A 21,324-nucleotide genomic window follows, 5' to 3' on the forward strand; every position below is an offset into this window, starting at 1 on the left:
TCTGCACACAGCATGAAGGCATCGATCCTGCCATAAGGTTTGTGTTTTGGGTGATCCTTTTCCACCAATTAGCACAACTGGTTAGAGACTGTCATCTAGCTCTGATCCTGTCCCACACACACAACTTCTTGAGTACTACATTAATTTAAAGTTGCGACAGCTGCAGTGATTTTGGCCATAGGGAAACCGCATTTGCACTGCATTTTTTGCATTATAAATGAAACACACAAATTAGGGTTGTTTATCATCTTTAAAATAAAACTAAAATAGGAAAATTAGTATGTTGAACGGTCTAAGCCATTAATTCTGACACTTACAATTTGTTCACACACTATAAACATTATAATTATTTATAAACACCTAATGTCTTTCCTTAACTTTGATCATTTTGAAGGTCGATTAGGGATTTTGCGGCTGATCTTATAAGGACAAAAACATGTTGCTTTAGCCAACTCTTGACTTTATGTTCAAGATTTTGAGCCAATGTTTTGAATTTTGAGTTTAATCTTACCTGTGATGCAGAAACCCTTTTGCCCTTTTTGGTCAAGTTGTCAAGGCCTTTGAGGGAGGAGAAAAGGCTACGCTTGTGCTTTCTGAACGTTCGTGACAAAGAGCGCCTCCGCAGTGTAGCCTCATCTCTGGAACAAACCTGGACAAAAGATCTCTGTTATGACTACAATCAATCACCTGAACTTTTACAATACATCACAACGCGTAAGTTTTTAAAATCAGCACATTTGCAAAGATGTTTTAAATAATAAATAAATATATCTAAAACTTGTGCTGGACAGGACAATAGAGGTAAATTCAAATCAAAGGAATGGCGAGAGGATCAAAACATAATTCCTTCCCTGTGTCTCACCAGTGCGTGGAAAGATGAGACAGATAAGATTCCCAGGCGGCCCAGGATGTATTTGGTGGGACGGCTAGCAATTGCCAGCAGGCTCTTTGGGTTTGGTAACTCTCCACCCTGAAGACTGGCCAGGTAGCAGCGCATCCTAAAGAGATCTAAATGAAACCTTTCGAGGTTCTGCTCCCATTGCTGCATCTAAAGGGGTGAGAATGAAAAATATGTTAATTTGGTAAACTCCAAGTGTTGGATGGTGAATTGGAGTGGATAAGGGGGAGTTGAGGACAGAAGGAGAAATAAAGAAAAGAGAGAGACAGAGAGGGAGTAAGGGTCAGCAAAGTACATCAAGCTGTGATTACTTGCAGCTGTTGGTGGAGGCGGAGGGCATACATTGGAGGATTGATATCTAACAGAGAAGTGAGGGCGTTGGCAATAAATGCTCATTTTCATGCAAGTCAGACTAATGGTGATGTTACACAGACCAGCCGTTAACCCCAACTATTTACAGTTGCTTCCTCCATTCCTCGTTGCCCTGAAGAAGCTCAGAGAAGTGCTCGTTTGGTTGGCTAGAGACTAGTTTTAACGAGCACACTCTGGTGAAACAACCCTGACTACAACAACTGACTTTTAATAGGTCTCGGCTGCACTGTGAGTTCATTTCAGGGTTTCCCACAAATTCATTTATTTGTTGCGGCCCGCCACAAAAGAATTACGGCCGCCACAAAAAAAATTAAAAAAATAAAAAAAATTCAAAAAAATATATATATATATATTTTTTTCCGGCTTTTGACTCGCTCGACCGCTCATAAAACCAATGGGACTCTGTTTGTGAATGGAGCTTGTAGTTACATATTATATAAATATGCAAATATTATATAAATATGTATATAAATATATACATAAAGTGTTGTAATTATATTCCAACTACGCGTTCTTCTTGGTCATCGCCGCCGCCGCTGCCACTATACACCCCTACCACACCACCACAAATAGATGCCTGACCTGTGGGAAACCACTGCATTTACAATAATGGAGCCCTTGGCGGTGTCCCATTAGGGCACTTTTACTCTCATGGCATTCTTTAAACCCAGAAACATACCTCGGTGGGACATGGGAAATATGAAGTTTTATGAACCAAGGACTGCAAAAATCGCCATTTGACTAGCCAGTACAAGAATAGGACTATGTAGACACATAGACACTACGCAGGTGGCCTCGTAATAAGCTTGAAGTTTGTGACACTGGGTCAATGATTCTCATGAGGATGGACTGGAATCTAGTTTTTTTTTAAAATGCTTATGAATTGTATTCAGCACATTTTATCTGTAAGATAGTCAACTCTTTTGACATAAATATAGATTTATTGAAAATACAGTGGGAAAGCCGATGTCTTTACTTTGTAATGAAGTAAACGCAGTCTCGAAAGAATATAACTTCCGTAGGCACTTTGTCACCAAAAATCCCAAATTTGATGCAGTCCATCTCCCGTTCGGATACACGCATAAGATAATTACAAACTTTGCAAGACAAGTACGAGCGAAGCAGGACCATCTTGTCCCCGGCCTGTCCTTTACAGAAAATGACAACTCCAGCTACGCTCCCGATTGCATGTTTGGAAAGAAAACAAAATATTTACTGACACAGACAAGACAAAGGACTGCATGCATACTGGCCGCTCTGGATGAGGTAGTATCTGATGAACAAATTTAAAAACCGGTAATGGCATCCATCAGATCAATTCTGTTATTGGATATGGCGGCTGGAAGACGAGTAGATGCTTGTTTTTAAAGCTCTTCTTGATACACTTAGGTCAGCTAATCCATCCATCCATCCATCATCTTCCGCTTATCCGAGGTCGGGTCGTGGGGGCAGCAGCCTAAGCAGGGAAGCCCAGACTTCCCTATCTCCAGCCACTTCGTCTAGCTCTTCCCGGGGGATCCCGAGGCGTTCCCAGGCCAGCCGGGAGACATAGTCTTCCCAACGTGTCCTGGGTCTTCCCCGTGGCCTCCTACCAGCTGGACGTGCCCTAAACACATCCCTAGGGAGGCGTTCGGGTGGCACTTAGGGCAGCTAATGTCATGTCAATTGCAGTGGATTAATCTACCGACAAATGTGACACAGCTCAACTTTGTGGTGTTTCTATGTGCGATTTTTGACGGCAGACTGCTCTAGAGAGAACATCTTAGGGTTGTTTTCACTGGAAGGTCAAACAACCATGGAAATCATGTTCCAAAAAATGCTGACTTTTTTAAAGATCATGGACTTATTAATCTTGACCAAGTTACCTTGCTTGTTATGGGTGGTGTTTCATCAATGACAGTGAGGTTAAACAGCTTGTGTCCGTGACTGTGAACTGTGGCCCAGAATATGACTTTTCTTCACTGTATCATACATCGGAGCGTATTGTACGCAAGACTTAGTGCTGAGTTAAAAAATACCATGAACACGGTGATAACCATTATGAATACCATCAGATCACCTTCCAGTCTTCAACACTAACTGTTTCATAAATGAGTTGCTGATATGTCTGTCTGCTGAGCCCAGCAACCTCCTGTGAAACAATGACGTCAGATGGCTGAGCAAGGGTAATGTTCGCAATAGAGTTTGTGAACTTCAGGAGGAGACATTCCTACTTGAATGCAAGGACAACAAGGACAATTGGTTTGAGATAGGCTCCAGCACCCCTTGCACCCCCGAAAGGGACAAGCGGTAGAAAAATGGATGGATAGATGGGTTTCTATTGCAGATGATTGATGAGGGATTTGAGTCTAAAATTTGCTTTTTGAGCAACATATTGTGTTTTATCATCTGAACACTCTTATTCTGAGTCTCCAAGGAAAAAATATCTGTTATTGATATCATAGAAAACCTCATCTGATTTCAACAACAGATCTACTTCACTTTCCCAAACGTTTGACTTGTTGAGTTATCACCCAGTGCCACAGTAACTTAAATAAGGTCAATTGTTTTGCACAAACTGAAGGGTAACATTTTTTTACCTAATTTATTATTTTGATATTCCCAAAGCATTGCTGCAAACAAAAAGGACCCATTCACCAGTGCAACATATAACTGTTTGGTTTGTCTCAGAGGACTTAGAAGCCTACATAGAAGCCTACTTGTCTTCTAACACAAACCAAACAGTGTTTTGGAATAATGATGCACCTTATTTAAGTTTACGTTTATGTGAAATCTAGTGTCTGGAAAAATATATTTATAACCCTTGCTGTTATAAATATAATAATTTGATGTCATACAAAAAAACGTTTTGTTGAAAAGACAGCATTTCAATGTTTTTGGCATGCTGTGTTTGAAGTAAGCATAATAAGAGAGTGTACGTCCGGCTCCTGAGCCCTTGGGGTCTTAAAACTTTGGCCCTCTTCAATATGTAGAGGGTGTGTCTATGAATGTTCTCATTCACCCAGGTCATTGTAATCTCAGGGCATTCAATCGATCACAACTGGACTGTTTGGTTTGTCTTGGAAGATGCTTAACCTCTCATCCGAGTAGGCTTCATCAGTTCGTGGTCATAGACTTAATTGGTCAGATCTGGATCTGAGATTATGTAGAGGGTAATGTAGCAACAATTGTTGCTGACTTTTTAAAGACCATGGACTTCAACTGTTGGTATGTCAATTGTTTGTAGTTTTGTTAAGGCTTACAAATTCAGGAAATACGTTTTTGTTGGCAAAAAACAAAATATTTAAATGAGCTGTAGATATTTTTAAATATTGTGTTGATATTGTTAAACTACCAATGCAGCCCTGTGCATAAAATTGGGTATAATGAGCAGATTTGGGGCACAGGATGCTGATGCAGAATTAGTCAGGTGCTCAAATAGCATGGGTGCAAGAACAACACAAGAAAGAGAATGATCCCATCATGTCATATTCGTAACTTTCACATCTGACTCCAGAATTAACGTTAAAAACCTAATTCAAGTTAAGCGTTTCAATGCAACAACATCATAATGTGACTAAGTGAGTGAGTGAGAGTGGAAAAGCGAGAGTGAGAGCGCAGCAGACAAGGACAAAAGGCAAACTTCAAAAGAGGACTGTTGGCAAAGGTTTCGACAGACATGATTGGGGGTAGAAGGGTATATCAAAATTGTGCCCTGTTAGTTCTGGATACTGCCAAAATAACCTTAAATCAATCATCGGCCACTGGGCGCCCAAATCAGAGTACCTTATCCCTCTGACCCTAACATTGACTCCAAACCCCATCTGACTTTAAACCTACACTGAGCTGGTGCACAGGCTAATAAGAAACATATGAACACACGATCACAATGACATATTCTCTACTGAGGAGACTGACTGGAGGACATTCTTAAGTACATACATTTAAAAATGTTTAAAAAAAATAATGCTTGAGTGGACAAACAAGATTGTATTTTATTTTTGTAAATGTCTTGTCCAGCCACTCAGGCAAATAATATTGTTGCTGTAGAAAGACCCGCACGTCTGCTGTAAAGATTTGCTTTACAAACAAGAAGTGTGGGATACTTCTCTTGCTGCCTTATTTGTATTTGACTTTCTTAAATGGGTGTATTTAGTGTTTAGCATAGCCGGACCGGAGCAGGAGGGGATAGAAAGAAGAAAAATAAAACAAGGGGGAATTTGCGGGGAAACAAGGGGGATAAGACAGAGAGACAACAATAACAAAAACCAAAAACAACTACAGAACAACATCAGCAAATACAATGTATACAAATATGATACTAACATTAATAAAATTACCAGTTAATGAGGTAGATAGTAAGTAATAACACAGAAATGACAAAGAACATTATTGCACTACAAATGGAGCAATGAAAACACCAATAGAAATAACATTATTGATAATGCCCATCCATCCATTTTTACCGCTTGTCCCTTTCGGAATATTAATAATAATTACCTCTATTATCAATCAACATTAAATCCCTTCAAATGCAACAATACATAAATGTAATGAATACTTGAATTACAAAAGAAAGCAGATAAAGAGGGGGTATTAAAGAGGAGCACACTACATTAATTTTATAGATTGTTATTGTAAAAAGAGTTTAAGCTTCAGCAGTTTGCCCTGTTCACACAAAGTTTCCCCTGGGGGTGGGGGAAGGGTAACAACGTTAATAAATGTTTGATGAAACGAGATTAAATGTGTAAGTTGATGCATTTACTGTATATGTACATGTGTATATGTATGTATGTTTGTACAGTGAATGTGTGTATGGATGTATGTATCGTGTGTGTGTGTATGTATGTATGGATATATGTGTGTATGTTTGCATGTACAACATATTTGTCCCCCAGTATTTGTAGGAGCCAAAGTATGACCCAGCCACCCAGTTTAGTGATCAGGCCTTAGACAGATGCACCCGGCCAAAGACAAGGCATGGGAGAAGCAGGAGACAACCAGCCCCTAAGCCAGCAAGAGACCACATCCCACACAGGCAGAAAGACGGACACCCCGCCCGAGTGGCCTAGACACTCCCTGCAGTCGAATGGGAAGTCAACCAGCGGCTACCCTCTGCACCCAGCAGCCACAGGTTCCCCCACGACAAACAACCAGCAGCTATGACAACCTTTCAAAACACCTGAAGGCCAGCATCACCACAGCAAATCAAAATGAGCGAAAAACTCAGACCAAAAACTACACGCCGACAAAACCATGGAGACCAAGCACCGCAAGTCCGCTAGCCAGCCCAAACGCCAACATGCAAACAAGAGACATTAACTCCATCTCCCACCAAGAAACTTCACTCCCCAATCCAAACCCACACAAACACAACACCGCCCAAACAACCGTGCTACAGCACCCACACCAAAAGGCTGTGCTGCCCCCAGCACCAGGCCAGAAAAACACCCAATGTCCCCGCTGCCAAGAAAGCACACTCATTCAACCTAGTCACCTAACAAAAAATACAAAACAGCCCGGCAAAAAGATCCCAATGCGTGCACAACCACCCTGAGTACACCACACAGTACAGAAACAACAATGCGGCCGTGGCCACCCCACAACAACTCCATCAGACAATTCCACCCTTCGCCCCTGAAACGTATACCTGAGGGTTCCCCATCTCGTCAGTCCGCCCCCACCGAAGAGAGCCCATGTCGGCGGAGTCCACACCGCGCTAAAACTGCACGGCCCCCCGCGCTTAATGCGAACACCGCATCCTAGCTGCCCAGACAGCAATGTGTTCACAAGAGTCTTGACTTGGGAACGATGCCTCCTTCACCATCGATCCATTCTGTACCACTTGTCCCTTTTGGAAGTGGCGGGGGGTGTTGGAGCCTATCTCAGCTGCATTCAGGCGGTAGGAGGAACAACGCCTCCCAACGGGGGAAGACGCAAACGCATCATGCCCACTTGCCAGCACCCAAACCAGCCAGGAGGCCAATGCCAGCCGGCCTTCACAATTCCATCAACGTGTGGCCACCTACCACGGCCCACCTCTCCAATTCAACAGAGCAACACCAAACGCCGCCAAACAAGATATATATTTTGCAGAGGTGTAACGGTACACCAAAATTTCAGTTCGGTACGTACCTCGGTTTAGAGGTCACGGTTCGGTTCATTTTCGGTACAGTAAGAAAACAACAAAATATAAATTTTTTGGTTATTTATTTACCAAATTTGTAAACACTGGCTTTATCCTTTTAACATTGGGAACACTGTAATAATTCTGCCCACGTTAATCCCACATTAAACTGCCTCAAGTTTTTGCTTTGATTAAATAAAATGACAAAACCTTTCTTCTACATATAAAAAGTGCAACATTAAACAGTTTCAAGCAGAGGTGGGTAGAGTAGCCAGAAATTGTACTCAAGTAAGAGTACAGTTACTTTAGAGATGTATTACTCAAGTAAAAGTAAGGAGTAGTCACCCAAATATTTACTTGAGTAAAAGTAAAAAGTATGTTGTGAAAAAACTACTCAAGTACTGAGTAACTGATGAGTAACCTGATTACGGCAAAAAATAATGCACAAAAACATAAAAATAGCAATGAACAAATTCAGAGCCAGGAATATCTCTTAAGCAACTAAAACAATATTATATATTAAATAATAGTACATTAAAATAAAATGTAAAAAAAATGGCACATTGAGCCACAATAACTTAACAGCACCATAGCCTCAGTAGGCATTCATTGATTTGATTGATTGATTAAAACATGTATTAGTAGATTGCACAGTACAGTACATATTCCGTACAATTGACCACTAAATGGTAACACCCCAATAAGTTTTTCAACGTTTATCAATTACTTAGTAAATGACCTAGTCGAGGTGATCTACATCATATATACGTATACATACACACACATCATATACATACACACACATATCATACATACACACACAAATCATTTATACACACACATATCATACATACAGACACAAATCATTTATACACACACATATCATATATATATATATATATATATATTAAATATATATATACATTTATATATACAGTATATAATTTATATACTGGGGTCATTGTCCTGTCAACTCATAATTAACGCACTAATGGCGTGAAGACGTGTTAGCCTCCAGCTCCTGCTACACTATTCCTTTGACATGCACCCGACCTGAAATTCACGAGCATCTACTGCTGGTAACGTCTTTCTACCACTACAACTCACAAACAACACGCTTCCTGACTGACAATGCCTCCCAAATCCGTAAAATCACAAGAAAAGGCAGATGCCGATGCTACACCTGTTAGCAAATCCGAGCTGATTGCTATTTTATCGGACCACAGATCAACCCTGCTAAATGAGCTCAAAACATCCTTTTGCGAGGTGAATGAGAAGCTGGACGGACTTCAAGAGACGGTCAGCAATCATAACCACAGACTGACCTCTTTGGAGGAAAATGCCGAATCCGTACATCAGCGGTTGGAGCAAGTAGAGGCTGTTTGTGACATGCTGCAGGCTGACAACATGAAGCTAAAAGCTAAACTAACCGACCTGGAGGGAAGGAACAGGCGGAGTAATGCCCGGCTCGTTGGCTTACCTGAAGGGATAGAAGGCCCGCAACCAACAAAGTTTTTTTCCCATTTGCTGAAGGAAGTACTTGGCGAGGAAGTATTCGCCTCTCCACCTGAGCTGGACCGCGCTCATCGTAGCCTGGCTCCCAAGCCGGGACACGGGGACAAGCCGCGACCTATTCTGCTTTCCTTTCACCGCTTCCAGAACAAAGACCTGTTGATTCGGGAGGCTAGAAAGAGAGGAACGCTGCACTTCCACGGGCATGCTTTTCGGGTGTACGAGGACTACTCTCCTGAGGTAGTCAATCAGCGGAGGGCCTACCGGACTGTGATGGCGTCTCTGTACCAGATGGGACTCAAACCCTCGCTACTCTACCCGGCCAAGCTCCGCATCACAAAGACGGACGGCATCCGCGTTTGGCTCGGATCAGTAGCCGAAGCTGACAGCTACATCCAGGCGTATAAAGACTCTCCATAACGATCCCATCAACAAACTGTGTTTGTGAGTCACAGTGAGTTTAAGACCTGAACTGTATGATCATATTATGTGTGTGTCTTTCTATGCACATGTTTCACTGGAGGTGGATACAAATGTGTCATTTGTACAAAGAAAAATAAACTAGAATAAAATGGAATGTGAATTGAAAAATATCTTTACCAATATTGGTAATAAGGAAATTGAACGTAGAAGCACTGATAATATTTATAGTAGTGAATTGTGTAATAATTATAATTATACCCAACTAGACTTTTATGACAATATCATTTATAACTGTAATTTAAATGAGTTTGGCAGTGATATAGATCCCGATTGCAATCTTTACAATAATATTACCAGAAACTGTGAGTACTACACAGATGAACAATTTAAATGTGTGAATACGGACAAATCATTTACTGTAATACACTTCAATAGCCGAAGCTTGTTTAAAAATCTTGACAATATTACTGAATATTTGAGCCAGTTCAAAAAATTTAGTGTTGTTGCATTCTCAGAGACTTGGCTCGACGATAACAAGTGCTGTGAAATGAGATTGGATGGTTATGAATTATTCACCACAAACAGAGTTGAAAAAAGGGGAGGAGGAGTTGCACTTTTTGTAAATAAAGATTTAAAATGTTGGAAGATTGAAAGCAAATCTACTGCTATTGCTGGAGTATTTGAATGTATAACTGTAGAAATCGAAGTAGAAAAATCAAAACAAATAAACGTCAGTTGTGTCTATAGAACACCTGGATCATGTTTGGATACATTCAATGAAAAACTTGATTATATATTTAGTAAGTCAAATAAAATCCATATTGTGTGCGGTGATTTTAATATTAATCTTATGAATCCCATGGACAGTACCAAAACAACAGATTTTATAACAGGATTGTACAGTAATAATTTCTTTCCCCTTATAACAAAACCAACCCGAATAACCGTAGACTTTGCCACACTGATCGATAACATTTTCACCAATCAACCGGAGAATCAAATAACAGCAGGATTACTATTTAATGATATAAGCGATCATCTACCTGTATTCAGCATTTTCCACGATTTCTTTGATAGGAGAAAAGATAAAAAAGCTGTCCAATATAGATTTATTAGACATCAAACACACGAAACTATGGCAGCATTCAAGTCTGAGTTATGTGCCCAAGACTGGAGGGAGGTTTATACCTCCACAGACCCGGATGAGGCATATGAAACTTTTCTCAATATTTTCATAAAACTGTACGATAAGCACTGTCCAATTAAAAAACATGTCATTAAAGACAGCACCGTTAAAGACAAACCGTGGATCACAAGAGGAATACTGAAGTCTTGCAAAAAGAAAAATTATCTTTACAGAAGACATTTAAAGTACAGAACCAAAGAAACTGAACACAAATATAAAACTTACAAAAATAAGTTAACACAAATAATAAAGCACTGCAAGCGAACATATTACTGTAACCTATTAGAACAACATAAAAATAGCATCCAGGGTATGTGGAAAGTTTTAAATGGTATCATTAAAAAAAAAAACATGACACATAAGGAACATCCTAGCTATTTTATAGAAAATAATCTAACTATAAATGACCCTAAAGGGATAACTGATGCTTTTAACAATTTTTTTGTAAATGTTGGACCTAATCTAGCAAATGAAATTGTACAGCCTGAAAATAGTGCAAAATTTAATGAACAAACCATTCAAAACAATTTAGAATCGTTTTTTATTTCCCCCGTTAATGAAAGTGAAATCAAAACAATTGTAAATTCTCAGGAAAACAAGAAGTCAACAGACTGCTGTGACTTGGACTTTTCTCTGATCAAGGAAGTTGTTGATTTTATAGCTGTTCCCTTCACTTATATTTGCAATATTTCTTTTATAAAAGGTGTCTTCCCAAAGAAAATGAAAACGGCAAAAGTCATTCCCATCTTCAAAAGTGGAGATAAGCATCAGTTCACAAACTATAGGCCTATTTCTTTACTCTCACAATTTTCAAAAGTCCTTGAAAAATTATTTGTGTCAAGACTCGACAGTTTTATTGATAAGCATCACTTGCTAAGTGAACACCAATACGGTTTTCGATCTAACAGGTCCACTTCCATGGCAGTGATGGAACTAGTTGAGGAGGTAACCACTGCAATTGATAAGAGGGAGTTTGCTGTTGGTGTTTTTATTGATCTGAGCAAGGCCTTTGACACCATTGATCACACATTACTTTTAAACAAAATGCATAGGTATGGTGTCAGAGGTCTTGCTCATGATTGGTTGAAAAGTTATCTTGGTGGGAGAGAGCAGTATGTGCATATGAACAATGTAGATTCAGACAAAAAGATCATAACACATGGAGTACCCCAAGGTTCTGTACTGGGGCCAAAATTGTTTTTACTGTATATTAATGATATTTCCAAAATACTTAAAAAACTCAACTGTATTCTTTTTGCTGATGATACAAGTCTGTACTGTTCTGGGCAAGACCTTGACCAACTCCTAGAGACTGTAGAAATTGAACTCCACATACTAAAGCAATGGTTTGATGCCAATAAATTATCAATCAACCTAAATAAAACTAAATATATAATTTTTGGAAATAGGAAAAATAACATACAGCGCCATATAAGAATTGATGATATGGAGATAGAAAGGGTGTATTCAATAAAATTTTTGGGAATATATATAGATGATAAATTAAATTGGAAACTGTACATAAATATACTTAAGACAAAGATGGCAAAAAATATTGCTATGTTACATAAAATTAAAAACTCTGTGAATCAAAAGGCTCTTATCATGTTATATAATTCTTTCATACTCCCATATCTTAACTATTGTGTTGAAATCTGGGGAAACAATTACAAATCAAACATCAACTCTATATTTTTACTTCAAAAGAAAGCGATTAGAATTGTAACTTATGCGAATTATCATGACCATACCAATGCTCTGTTCATTAAATTAAAAACATTAAAACTGCACGATCTTGTTGACCTCAATACTACTATTGTGGCTTTTAAAGCTCATAACCACATGCTGCCTGGATGTTTACAAGTGAGATTTAAACCCAGAGAGAATCCCTATGACCTCAGAGGTTCAGCTTTCTTTCAGAAAGCAAAAATAAGAACAAGCTTAAAAAGTAGATGTGTTTCTGTTAGAGGAGTTCAACTGTGGAACAGCTTGGATGATTCCTTCAAATGTTCCAGTTCCATTCACACATTTAAAAAACACTTTAAGACCAATGTCTTGAAAAAATATATCACTCTTGAATTAACATTGTAGTTAATACTACGATTAATGTTAATTAAAAATTAAACATGAGATATAAATAATAATAGAAGTACAATTGTTTGTGTATATTGTATATATAATTAGTGCAAAGGTCTTATATGTACACAGGGATATTTCACATGCCTGTACTGTGTATAAAATTGAACTACGTTCATGTTGTTTATGATGTTGTTTATAATGTTGTTTAAAATGTGTATTTATAATATGTTGTGCAAAGGACTTTTTATAACTTTCGGAAGTTTATTTTGTACTTGAATTTGTTTATAGGGTTAGGCGCAATAAGTGTTTAACTTCAGCCTAAACCCTTTCGGTCTGTAACATTTTTCATTTTCAATCTATGAATGTACAACTTTTTATTTTCAATCTATGAATGTACAACTGTTTTTTTTTGCTTTGTTGACCATTGACCGAAGAACAATATTTATTTATTTTGCAGTTTTTGTTCACATGTTGAAGGTGTTTTAATGAATATACATACATGTTTAACATATAGATTCCTATCTTTCATGAAGACAAGAATATAAGTTGGTGTATTACCTGATTCTGATGACTTGCAATGATTGGAATCAGACGTTCACGTTTTCAAATGGAGGAGAAAAAAAGTTCCTCCTTTCTGTCTAATACCACATGAAAGTCGTTGGTTTTTGGCATCTTATTTGTCCAGCTTCCATATTCGTTTTTATACACTTTACAAGAAATACATTGGCGGCAAACTCCGTGGCTTGCTAGCTTGTTTGCGCTGGCTTTTGGAGACTCTTATTTTGTTAGCGCAGGCGCGATGGAGCGGCACTTTTATTGTGAAGACAGGAACTGTGCGATCAGTCTTTAGGCTTTTGACGGGAAGTACGGTTGAAATAAAAAGTGTCTTTTTTCCTTTACACTTTTGATTGATTGATTGAAACTTTTATTAGTAGATTACACAGTACAGTACATATTCCGTACAATTGACCACTAAATGGTAACACCCCAATAAGTTTTTCAACTTGTTTAAGTAGGGTCATGTGACCGCCTGGCTCTGTTTGATTGGTCCAACGTCACCAGTGACTGCATGTGATTGGTGAAACGCAGGCATGCGTAGATTCTACTTTGAAGCTCTGTCATTAACCAAAACAAACATTAATAGATCGATAAAAAAAAAGTAGCGAGTAGCGAGCTGAATGTAGATAAATGGAAAGGAGTAAAAGTAGCGTTTCTTCTCTAAATATACTCAAGTAAAAGTACGTTGCATAAAAAATACTCGTAGAAGTACAATTTATCCCAAAAGTTACTCAAGTAAATGTAACGGAGTAAATGTAGCGCGTTACTACCCACTTCTGGTTTCAAGTCAACTCATCAGGCTTAATTTATTACAGCATTTGGGAAGCCTGTAGTTGACTTTTATTATGTAAATGTTATATTTTTGTCAACATGTGATAACAGGGACCCTGCCATTCAAAACTAGGGTGCTACATTACTAATGATTAATATAACTATAGCTGAAAAAAATAGTACAATAGCAATAGGAGGGACTATTCATCCCTGAACACCATGGACTTCATGTTAGTTAATGTGAAATAACAGACTGACAGGGCTTTGCTGCCCCTAACACACACACACGCACACGCACGCACGCGCACACACACACACACACACACACACACACACACACACACACACACACACACACACACAGCAAAATGAGCTAACGTTACCCTAAACGCTAATTAGCCTTCACCTAAAGCCAGAACTGCGAGCGAGCTGAGCTGCATTTTAAGTTTCTAGAAGGTCAACGGGCTCATAGTGATGCTCGTAGTAGTTGTGACTGGGAATTTTTTTTTATAATTTGGAGAGAGTACGATGTCCGCTGCTAAACACATATCTGCTCGACGCTGAAGCATTGACAACATGCGCTCTGAATACGCACTGCTGATTGGCTTTGTATGTAACCAATCAGATGGCTGTGTGGGCGGGACAAGGCTGGGTGCTCAGGCAGAGGCAGAAAGCAGAGCAGCTTGTTAAGACTTTAGTTTACAAACTCGTTCGATATACCTCCGGACCGGACCGAAACCCCCGTACTGAAACGGTTCAATACAAATACACGTACCATTACACCCCTAATATTTTGTAATTCTTAGGCTACAAGAGCAAACAGAATGTTTGGATGAATTATCGATCCTCATAAGCAACAATGTGTTGTCTGCCACCAATGTACAAACATCAAATGAGGTAATTGTTCAGAGTTTCACTGTATTTTAACTATACAAAATCGTGTAGGCTGTAGCACAGTCCTGGGTGCCTGGGATCCTCCCCCTGGCCATGAAGGGGAGAAGGAGGAGGTTTATAGTAGTAATACATGTTAAGACCCATTACAAGGAAACATCTGGAATCCTAATCTGGAAGGATGTTCCCGTGGGCCCCTTGTGAAGCATTTGGGGATTGATGCATTCAAGCCATTTATCCCACAAAAATTAAAATGCAGGGTTGTAACCATATAAACAAAATTCAGTATGATAAAGCAAAGGACATCGTGAGGCTTGTGAACAACCAACATACATACACACGCCAGGAGTCAAAAATTAGTAAACGTTACCCCTTCTTAGAAATCAATTCCACCATTATCACAAGATTAATAAGTCATCAGCTTACCTGATTTTCAATGGCCTTGCGGTTTTTGGGGTCATTGACGACAATCAGCTGAAGCTCAGCCATTTTCTTCATTTTCCCATCCATATCAATCTTCTGCAAAAGGCCACGGACCTGGCTTCGTAGCAGACGGACGGTATCCTCCTTTCCCTGGCGCTTGGCCAGCAACGAGGCACTGGCTGAGTGGATGGCTGTCACCCAGTTCTCTAGGTCAGTCAGGTTGGTGGCCTGCATGGGGGAGGTTAACATTAACTCAGTTTAATCATTTGGCAAAACCAGTATCCTTGCTTACTGAAATTATTTCAATGCCATCCATCACAATAAGAACATTCGATGGATGACAAACTGTGCTGAATCAATGCATGCACTCTTAATTAATCTATTAAAAAAAAAAAAAAAATGAAAAGCAGCGGCTATGAACTTCTCCTAAATCAAGCCTACATTTTATTATTGTCTTGTTTTGAAATGAATTAGTTGAACAATAACTTGTGTGAGAACAAGCCGTGTGAAAAACAGAAAGATAAACTCAACATGATAGATGTGTCTTTTTTCCTCTGGGGCCGTTCAACTCCCCAACTTATTACGACGCACAGTAGGTCTGAAACCAATAATAAAGTCTGGCAAAATTATATTGTTGAGTGGTTTGGAGCTATTGATATGTACAACCCAAATTCCAGAAAATATATTGTTTTCAAAACAGTTTGAAGACATCTGGGCATCAACGTTAGGAGTTTCTGTATTTTTGATATGGGAATTTCGTAACATTGTTGCCTGAAATAGGTTTTCAGTTGCAGAAGTTAAACTGATAAAAATTACACTTGTATGAACTAAATGAGCTCATTTCAGATGTAATGCTTGTTCCAGGTCTCAAAATATATCTGATCTTGCTATGCTATTGTAATAGCTGGAGTATGTTGTTTTGCATAGTCCTGCTGAAATACAACAGGCCTTCCCTAAAGTAGATGTCGTTTGTGTAGGAGCATATGTTGCTCTAAAACCTCAATATACTGTAACTTTCAACATTCCGAGTTCCTTCCAAAACATGCAAGCAGCCCATACCATTTGCACTTCTGCGCCATCATACCATCAGGGATGCTATCGTTTGAACTGATAACCGACTTAAAGGTCCCCCCCCCCTCTTGAGATTGGAGGACACAGGCTTAGTGATTACCGAGCAATGTCAAATTTGGACTTGTCTGACCACAGAACATGTTCCACTTTGACACTGTCCATTTCAAATGTGTCTTGGCCAACAGAACACAACATCACTTCGAGATAATGTTCAAATATGGCTTCTTTCATGATAGAGCTTCAGTTGGTATTATTGGATGGCATTGCTGAATTGTTCACTGATAGTGTTTTTTGGAAGTATTGCTCGGCCCATTTAGTAATGTTAGTGACAGAATCATGCTAAAAAGGGATGCTGTGTTGTCTGAGGGCCCAAAGACTACTGGCATACTACTGCTTCTCTAAGACATTCATTGCTTTTATACTCAGAGCATTCAATCTATCACAACTGGACTGTTCAGTTTGTCTTATAATAAGTTTTGCCTCACAACCAAGTATACTTTATCAGTTCATGCTCATAGGATTAGATTGGTCAGATCTAGTCTTAGACACAAAATGGACAAACATAGTCTGGTCAATGTAAGTCTACAAGCATGAACTGATGAAGCCTACTTGGATGAGAGGCAAATTGTCATTTAAGACAAAATTAACATTCCATGTGCGAATGAACTGTGAATACAATGACCTGGATTGATTAAAACATCCAGACATTCCTTGTATAAGTAATCATGTCACACACATAACAATTAGCTTCAACATTTGTTATGTTATTTATGTTCTGTTGTACATAAAACATTGGCTCATGTGATAAGAAGTCTTCCTTTTAATTTTGTTACAAACTAAAGAACTTCCAACTTTTTTAGAATATAAGCTGTACAGGTCAGTAGGCACAAGTGGCAAATGTGCTCAGACCTCTTGAGAGCATACCCTAATTAAGCAGGCATTCCTCATGTCATACGCAACACAGCAACTTGACGTAGGCCCATGCTTCTGTAATTGCACAATAACTATACATGCCATTGTTTTCACCTGAAAGAGGTAGATATCGCCATAAGAGTTGCTGAGGCAGAAGACGTTCTCCTTTTTCGGGTGCTCTGGAACAGCCTGGACAATGCTATCCTCAGCCAGAAGAGAGTAGCGAGGTGTGACCTCCTCCTCTTGAGAACCATTACAATATGACTCATAAAAGAGCAGTGTGCATCCTGATGGAAGATGAAAGGTACAAATATGATTAGAGGTTGAGTGAGATAAGCAGATAAGTATGTAGTCTTCATGCTGTTTGGTGATTTGCTGCAGTCAACAAATAAACTTAAATAACTGAGGAGTAAATTAAAACACACATTTTGTAAAAACACCAGGCTACCCAGATAATTGATGACTATTTATGTTGCTCTGCATTTTGAAGTTAAAACTACAATTTTTAATTGCATCCGTAGGAACTATTGCCTCTTCATTCAAGATTGTTAACAAGGTGAAATGTCACTGGTGCTGGACAACTTGGCCAAGCTCACAATCTTTGGTCAATCTTTTGGTGGTGTTATGGGCCCTGTGTTCTTATGCATCATTTGACTCGTCAAACCATGTCTCTGTGGACTTGTCTGTCATGATAAAATTTAAATAGACTATTTACTTGCTGACAAATTAGGATTCCTGGATTAATTAATAATTAATCAAAAGGGTCATAGTATAATTTTTGTTCCAGTTTTAAAACTTCATTTTGGTCTGCATACCATGTAATGTTCGTTCTTTTCTAAGACTCTGAGCCATCTGGGATTGATAACATAAATTGGGGGTTTATCCGAAAATTTTCTTGAATCTGAATTGTGTGTAGTTTGTTTGGTGTACTTGTGTGTGCGATGGACCAGAATGGCACGAGTATTTGAATTGGATGAATTTATTTGTAAACCAACAGAAGTTGTCTAATTTTGATTGTGCCACACTATGACATGGACATTAGTAATGTCTCTGAAAAAGGACATAAAGTCCAAGGTGTGGGTCCAGCTAGTCACGCTTGGTGTGTTTTCTCTGTCCTCAGATGCTTCCAACTCTGATGCGGCAGTAGGTGTTTCTGTCCGTAGTCCTCTTTGTTTCAAATAATGAAGCCGTAGGCAGAGTACCACTTGCCCTCCCCAAGTTTCAAGGATTTTTGCAAGTCAGTTCTCGGACTAGTTGTTCGGTAGAGGGGTCTAGGGTGAAGGTCCGGTTGACTCGTCTCAAACATGAGGCAAATGACAGACGAGAGGCACGGGTGTTTGAACATCAGTTGACAATTGCTAAGATTGAGGCTGACACCAAGATAAGGCTGCGAAAGCTGGAGCTGGAAATGGCTAATGCGCAGTCTACGGCTCAGAGTAATCCCACACCTACATCAGATACATATGACATCATGAGACAAGTGTGTATTCCACAATTCAGGGAAACCGAGGTGGATGTGTACTTTCAGACATTTGAACAGCTTGCCACTGCTCTGCGCTGGCCTAAGGATATTTGGGCAACTTTACTGTAGAGTAAAGTGACCAGTAAGGCTCAGGAGGCGATTCCGGCCTTGTAAATGGAACAAAGTATTGACTATGAGGTGGTTAAGGCTTCAATCCTACATGCTTATGAATTAGTGCCTGAAGCTTACCGACAGAAGTTCAGAGACTATTGAAAAAAACATGAACAAACATTTGTAGACTTTGCCAGAGAGTTAAACGTTTGTTTTGAGAGGTGGTGCAAAGCAGACCCTCTCCCAGTTGGAGAAGAGGCTAAAAGCCGAGCAGGAAGGTCACATCCTGGCTGAAAAATAGCTGGCTGACGCAAGGAAGAGGAAGAATATGGAGGAAGCCACGGCTGCCAGGGTGGTGGCTGTGAGTGCAGCTACAAGAGTGGAGTCCAAAGATTTGCTGCGTGGTCGGGTTAGAGAGCTGGACACTGAGCGCAACAAGCTCAGCATGGACATGGAATCCAGGGAGGAACAGATTCGGGATCTAGAGGGCAAGTGTCAGGAGTTGCCCAAGTACAAAGGTGCTGATGTCGGCGCTGTCCGCCATGAAGGAGAAGACTCTGCACCTGGAGAACAGCTTGAGTGCAGAGACCAGGATCAAGCTGGATCTGTTCTCTGCACTGGGAGACGCCACGAGGCAGCTGGAGATAGCGCAGGGCCAAATCCACCAGAGGGTAGAAAGAGATGGCAGAGCTCAAGCAGAAGTTTTTGACAGCTGTAAACCTTTGCTCTGCAGTGCTCCAGTTTTGGCTGCGCCTAACTTTATGCAGCCTTTCAAAATAGAGGTTGGTCGAGTGTGGGTGAATTAATTGTGTATATATGGGTAGGGTTGGGTATCGGGTATAGAGTATCGATTGGAACCGGGACTAACTTTCCGATTCTCCCGGAATCGTTCAAAAGTTTAAATTTCGAATCCTAGTTTCGATACCCAGTCCGCCGACGGGAAAAAAAGAATAAGTCCGCCGACCGGAAGAAGAAGCCGCTGAACATCAATGAAGAAGCGCCCACCGCCGGAAGTGTTGGCATAGCCGAGCCTATGTAGCCGAGCGAGTCAGTCAAGCATGGATAGCGGGCGTCGGCGTTGGAAAGTGTGGCTTTATTTTACTAAAAAAAAATGAAATATCGGCGAAATGTAACACGTGCGACAGGACTGTTTTGTGCTTAGGAGGGTGCACGTCGAACATGATGAAGCACCTCCGAGTTCATGGAGTACAAATAAATGCGTGTCCCGTCTTCGATGAGCTGCACCGACCGTCCTCCTCTGCCTCTTCCTCTGGCTCCGACTCATTACGCCCAGGCTGGCACCTCGGTGACTGCACTGCAGTCCGAATCCGGTAAGTAAAACAATATATATGCAATAAATAATGTGTTTTGCACCAACGTTGAGGCAGCTAAAAAATTAGCCCACATATTTTTTCATAGACAATTTACAACCTGCTAGCCAGGCTCCGCGATGTGCTCACCGTACTCCGTTCACCGTAGCGGCAATGGGGAAGATGTCGGGTTGGCATATATTTTCAATGTAACCCAGATATAGAGACTTGTTTGAATTAACAATTATGTACATTCTTGTTGGTGGGCGTGTTACGTTCCACGTAGTGGTGGTTTGTTTTGTTTCCTCTTCTATTGTTTCTACAGGTCACACTCATTCACTGCCTCTGCTTCCAATCAACTGGTTCCTGTTCCCAGCTGTTCCTCATTTCACCTATTAATCAGCCAGCCAATTCACCCTTCAGCCTCCTATTCTGCTTAAAACCACCTTATCACCACTGGATGAGGTTGATTCTTTTTCTGCAATGCTGTGTGGAGCCTTAATAGACGCTACTTTGTTTTGTAGTCATTTTTGTTAAACTCTTTGCTTAACTTGTGCCACCTGTTTTTTACCTTTAAACTTATGTAAGTATCTGTTTAGTGTCCAGCCTAGTCTTGGGAAAGGTTAGACAGAGGCCTCTATACACTACACACGTAGGACTTGTTTGTGTATAGAGACACCAGGCTTAGTGGTGGCTGTCACCCTTGTAGATTTTGGACCCCCTCTTTGGCTACAGTAGGTAGGTAGGTTTTTGGTTTATGCTAATTAAATAGCTTTAGTTAGCCAGCTTACCTTTTTTAAAGGTGTCTTTTGGTATGTTTTGTTCATTTCTTTGACATCACCTGTATTCCCAAGCTAGGCTAGTGTTGTGTCTTGTTGTAACACTAGTTTTGTTTTTAGTTCTTGGCTTCAGTGTCTTTAATATACAACTCACTTGGTTCACACACTTTTATGTTGCGTTCTCCTCCGATCCCTAAACTCTGAGCCATCTGGGAACGTAATACTCATATACAAATTATGATAAAAAACTTGATTGACAACTTGTACTCTAACTCCCAAAATCCAGACCTTTATGAGGAGAGGCTCACTCAAGATAGAAGTTTTTTAACAATGGCGATAAGGCTGGCAAACTACTAGCCCATCAACTAAGCCAGATATAAACATCCAATTATATTCCGCAGATTCTAAATGATTCAGGTATAACCAATGATGATGTTGAGATTCATAATGTATTTAGGAA

General features: G+C 39.9%; 1 protein-coding gene and 1 long non-coding RNA gene across 7 annotated transcripts in view; one reads left to right on the top strand and one right to left on the bottom strand.

Annotated features, from left to right (window-relative positions):
* Nucleotides 1-21,324, bottom strand: part of tiam2a (TIAM Rac1 associated GEF 2a) — a 262,182-nt gene that overhangs the window by 88,194 nt on the left and 152,664 nt on the right. For all 6 annotated transcript variants that reach the window (XM_061895546.1, XM_061895541.1, XM_061895542.1 and 3 more), the window contains 4 exons: nucleotides 17,317-17,489; nucleotides 15,223-15,447; nucleotides 863-1,048; nucleotides 512-649 (listed from right to left, as the gene is read on the bottom strand). In XM_061895546.1, coding sequence (XP_061751530.1) covers nucleotides 512-649; nucleotides 863-1,048; nucleotides 15,223-15,447; nucleotides 17,317-17,489 — 722 coding nt within the window. The remainder of the gene's footprint in view (nucleotides 1-511; nucleotides 650-862; nucleotides 1,049-15,222; nucleotides 15,448-17,316; nucleotides 17,490-21,324) is intronic.
* The window catches only part of LOC133549776 (uncharacterized), a 107,456-nt gene that overhangs the window by 44,880 nt on the left and 41,252 nt on the right, over nucleotides 1-21,324 (top strand). The window lies entirely within an intron of this gene.

This window comes from Nerophis ophidion, linkage group LG03, assembly GCF_033978795.1.
Source record: "Nerophis ophidion isolate RoL-2023_Sa linkage group LG03, RoL_Noph_v1.0, whole genome shotgun sequence".
Classification (NCBI taxonomy): Eukaryota; Metazoa; Chordata; class Actinopteri; order Syngnathiformes; family Syngnathidae; genus Nerophis; species Nerophis ophidion.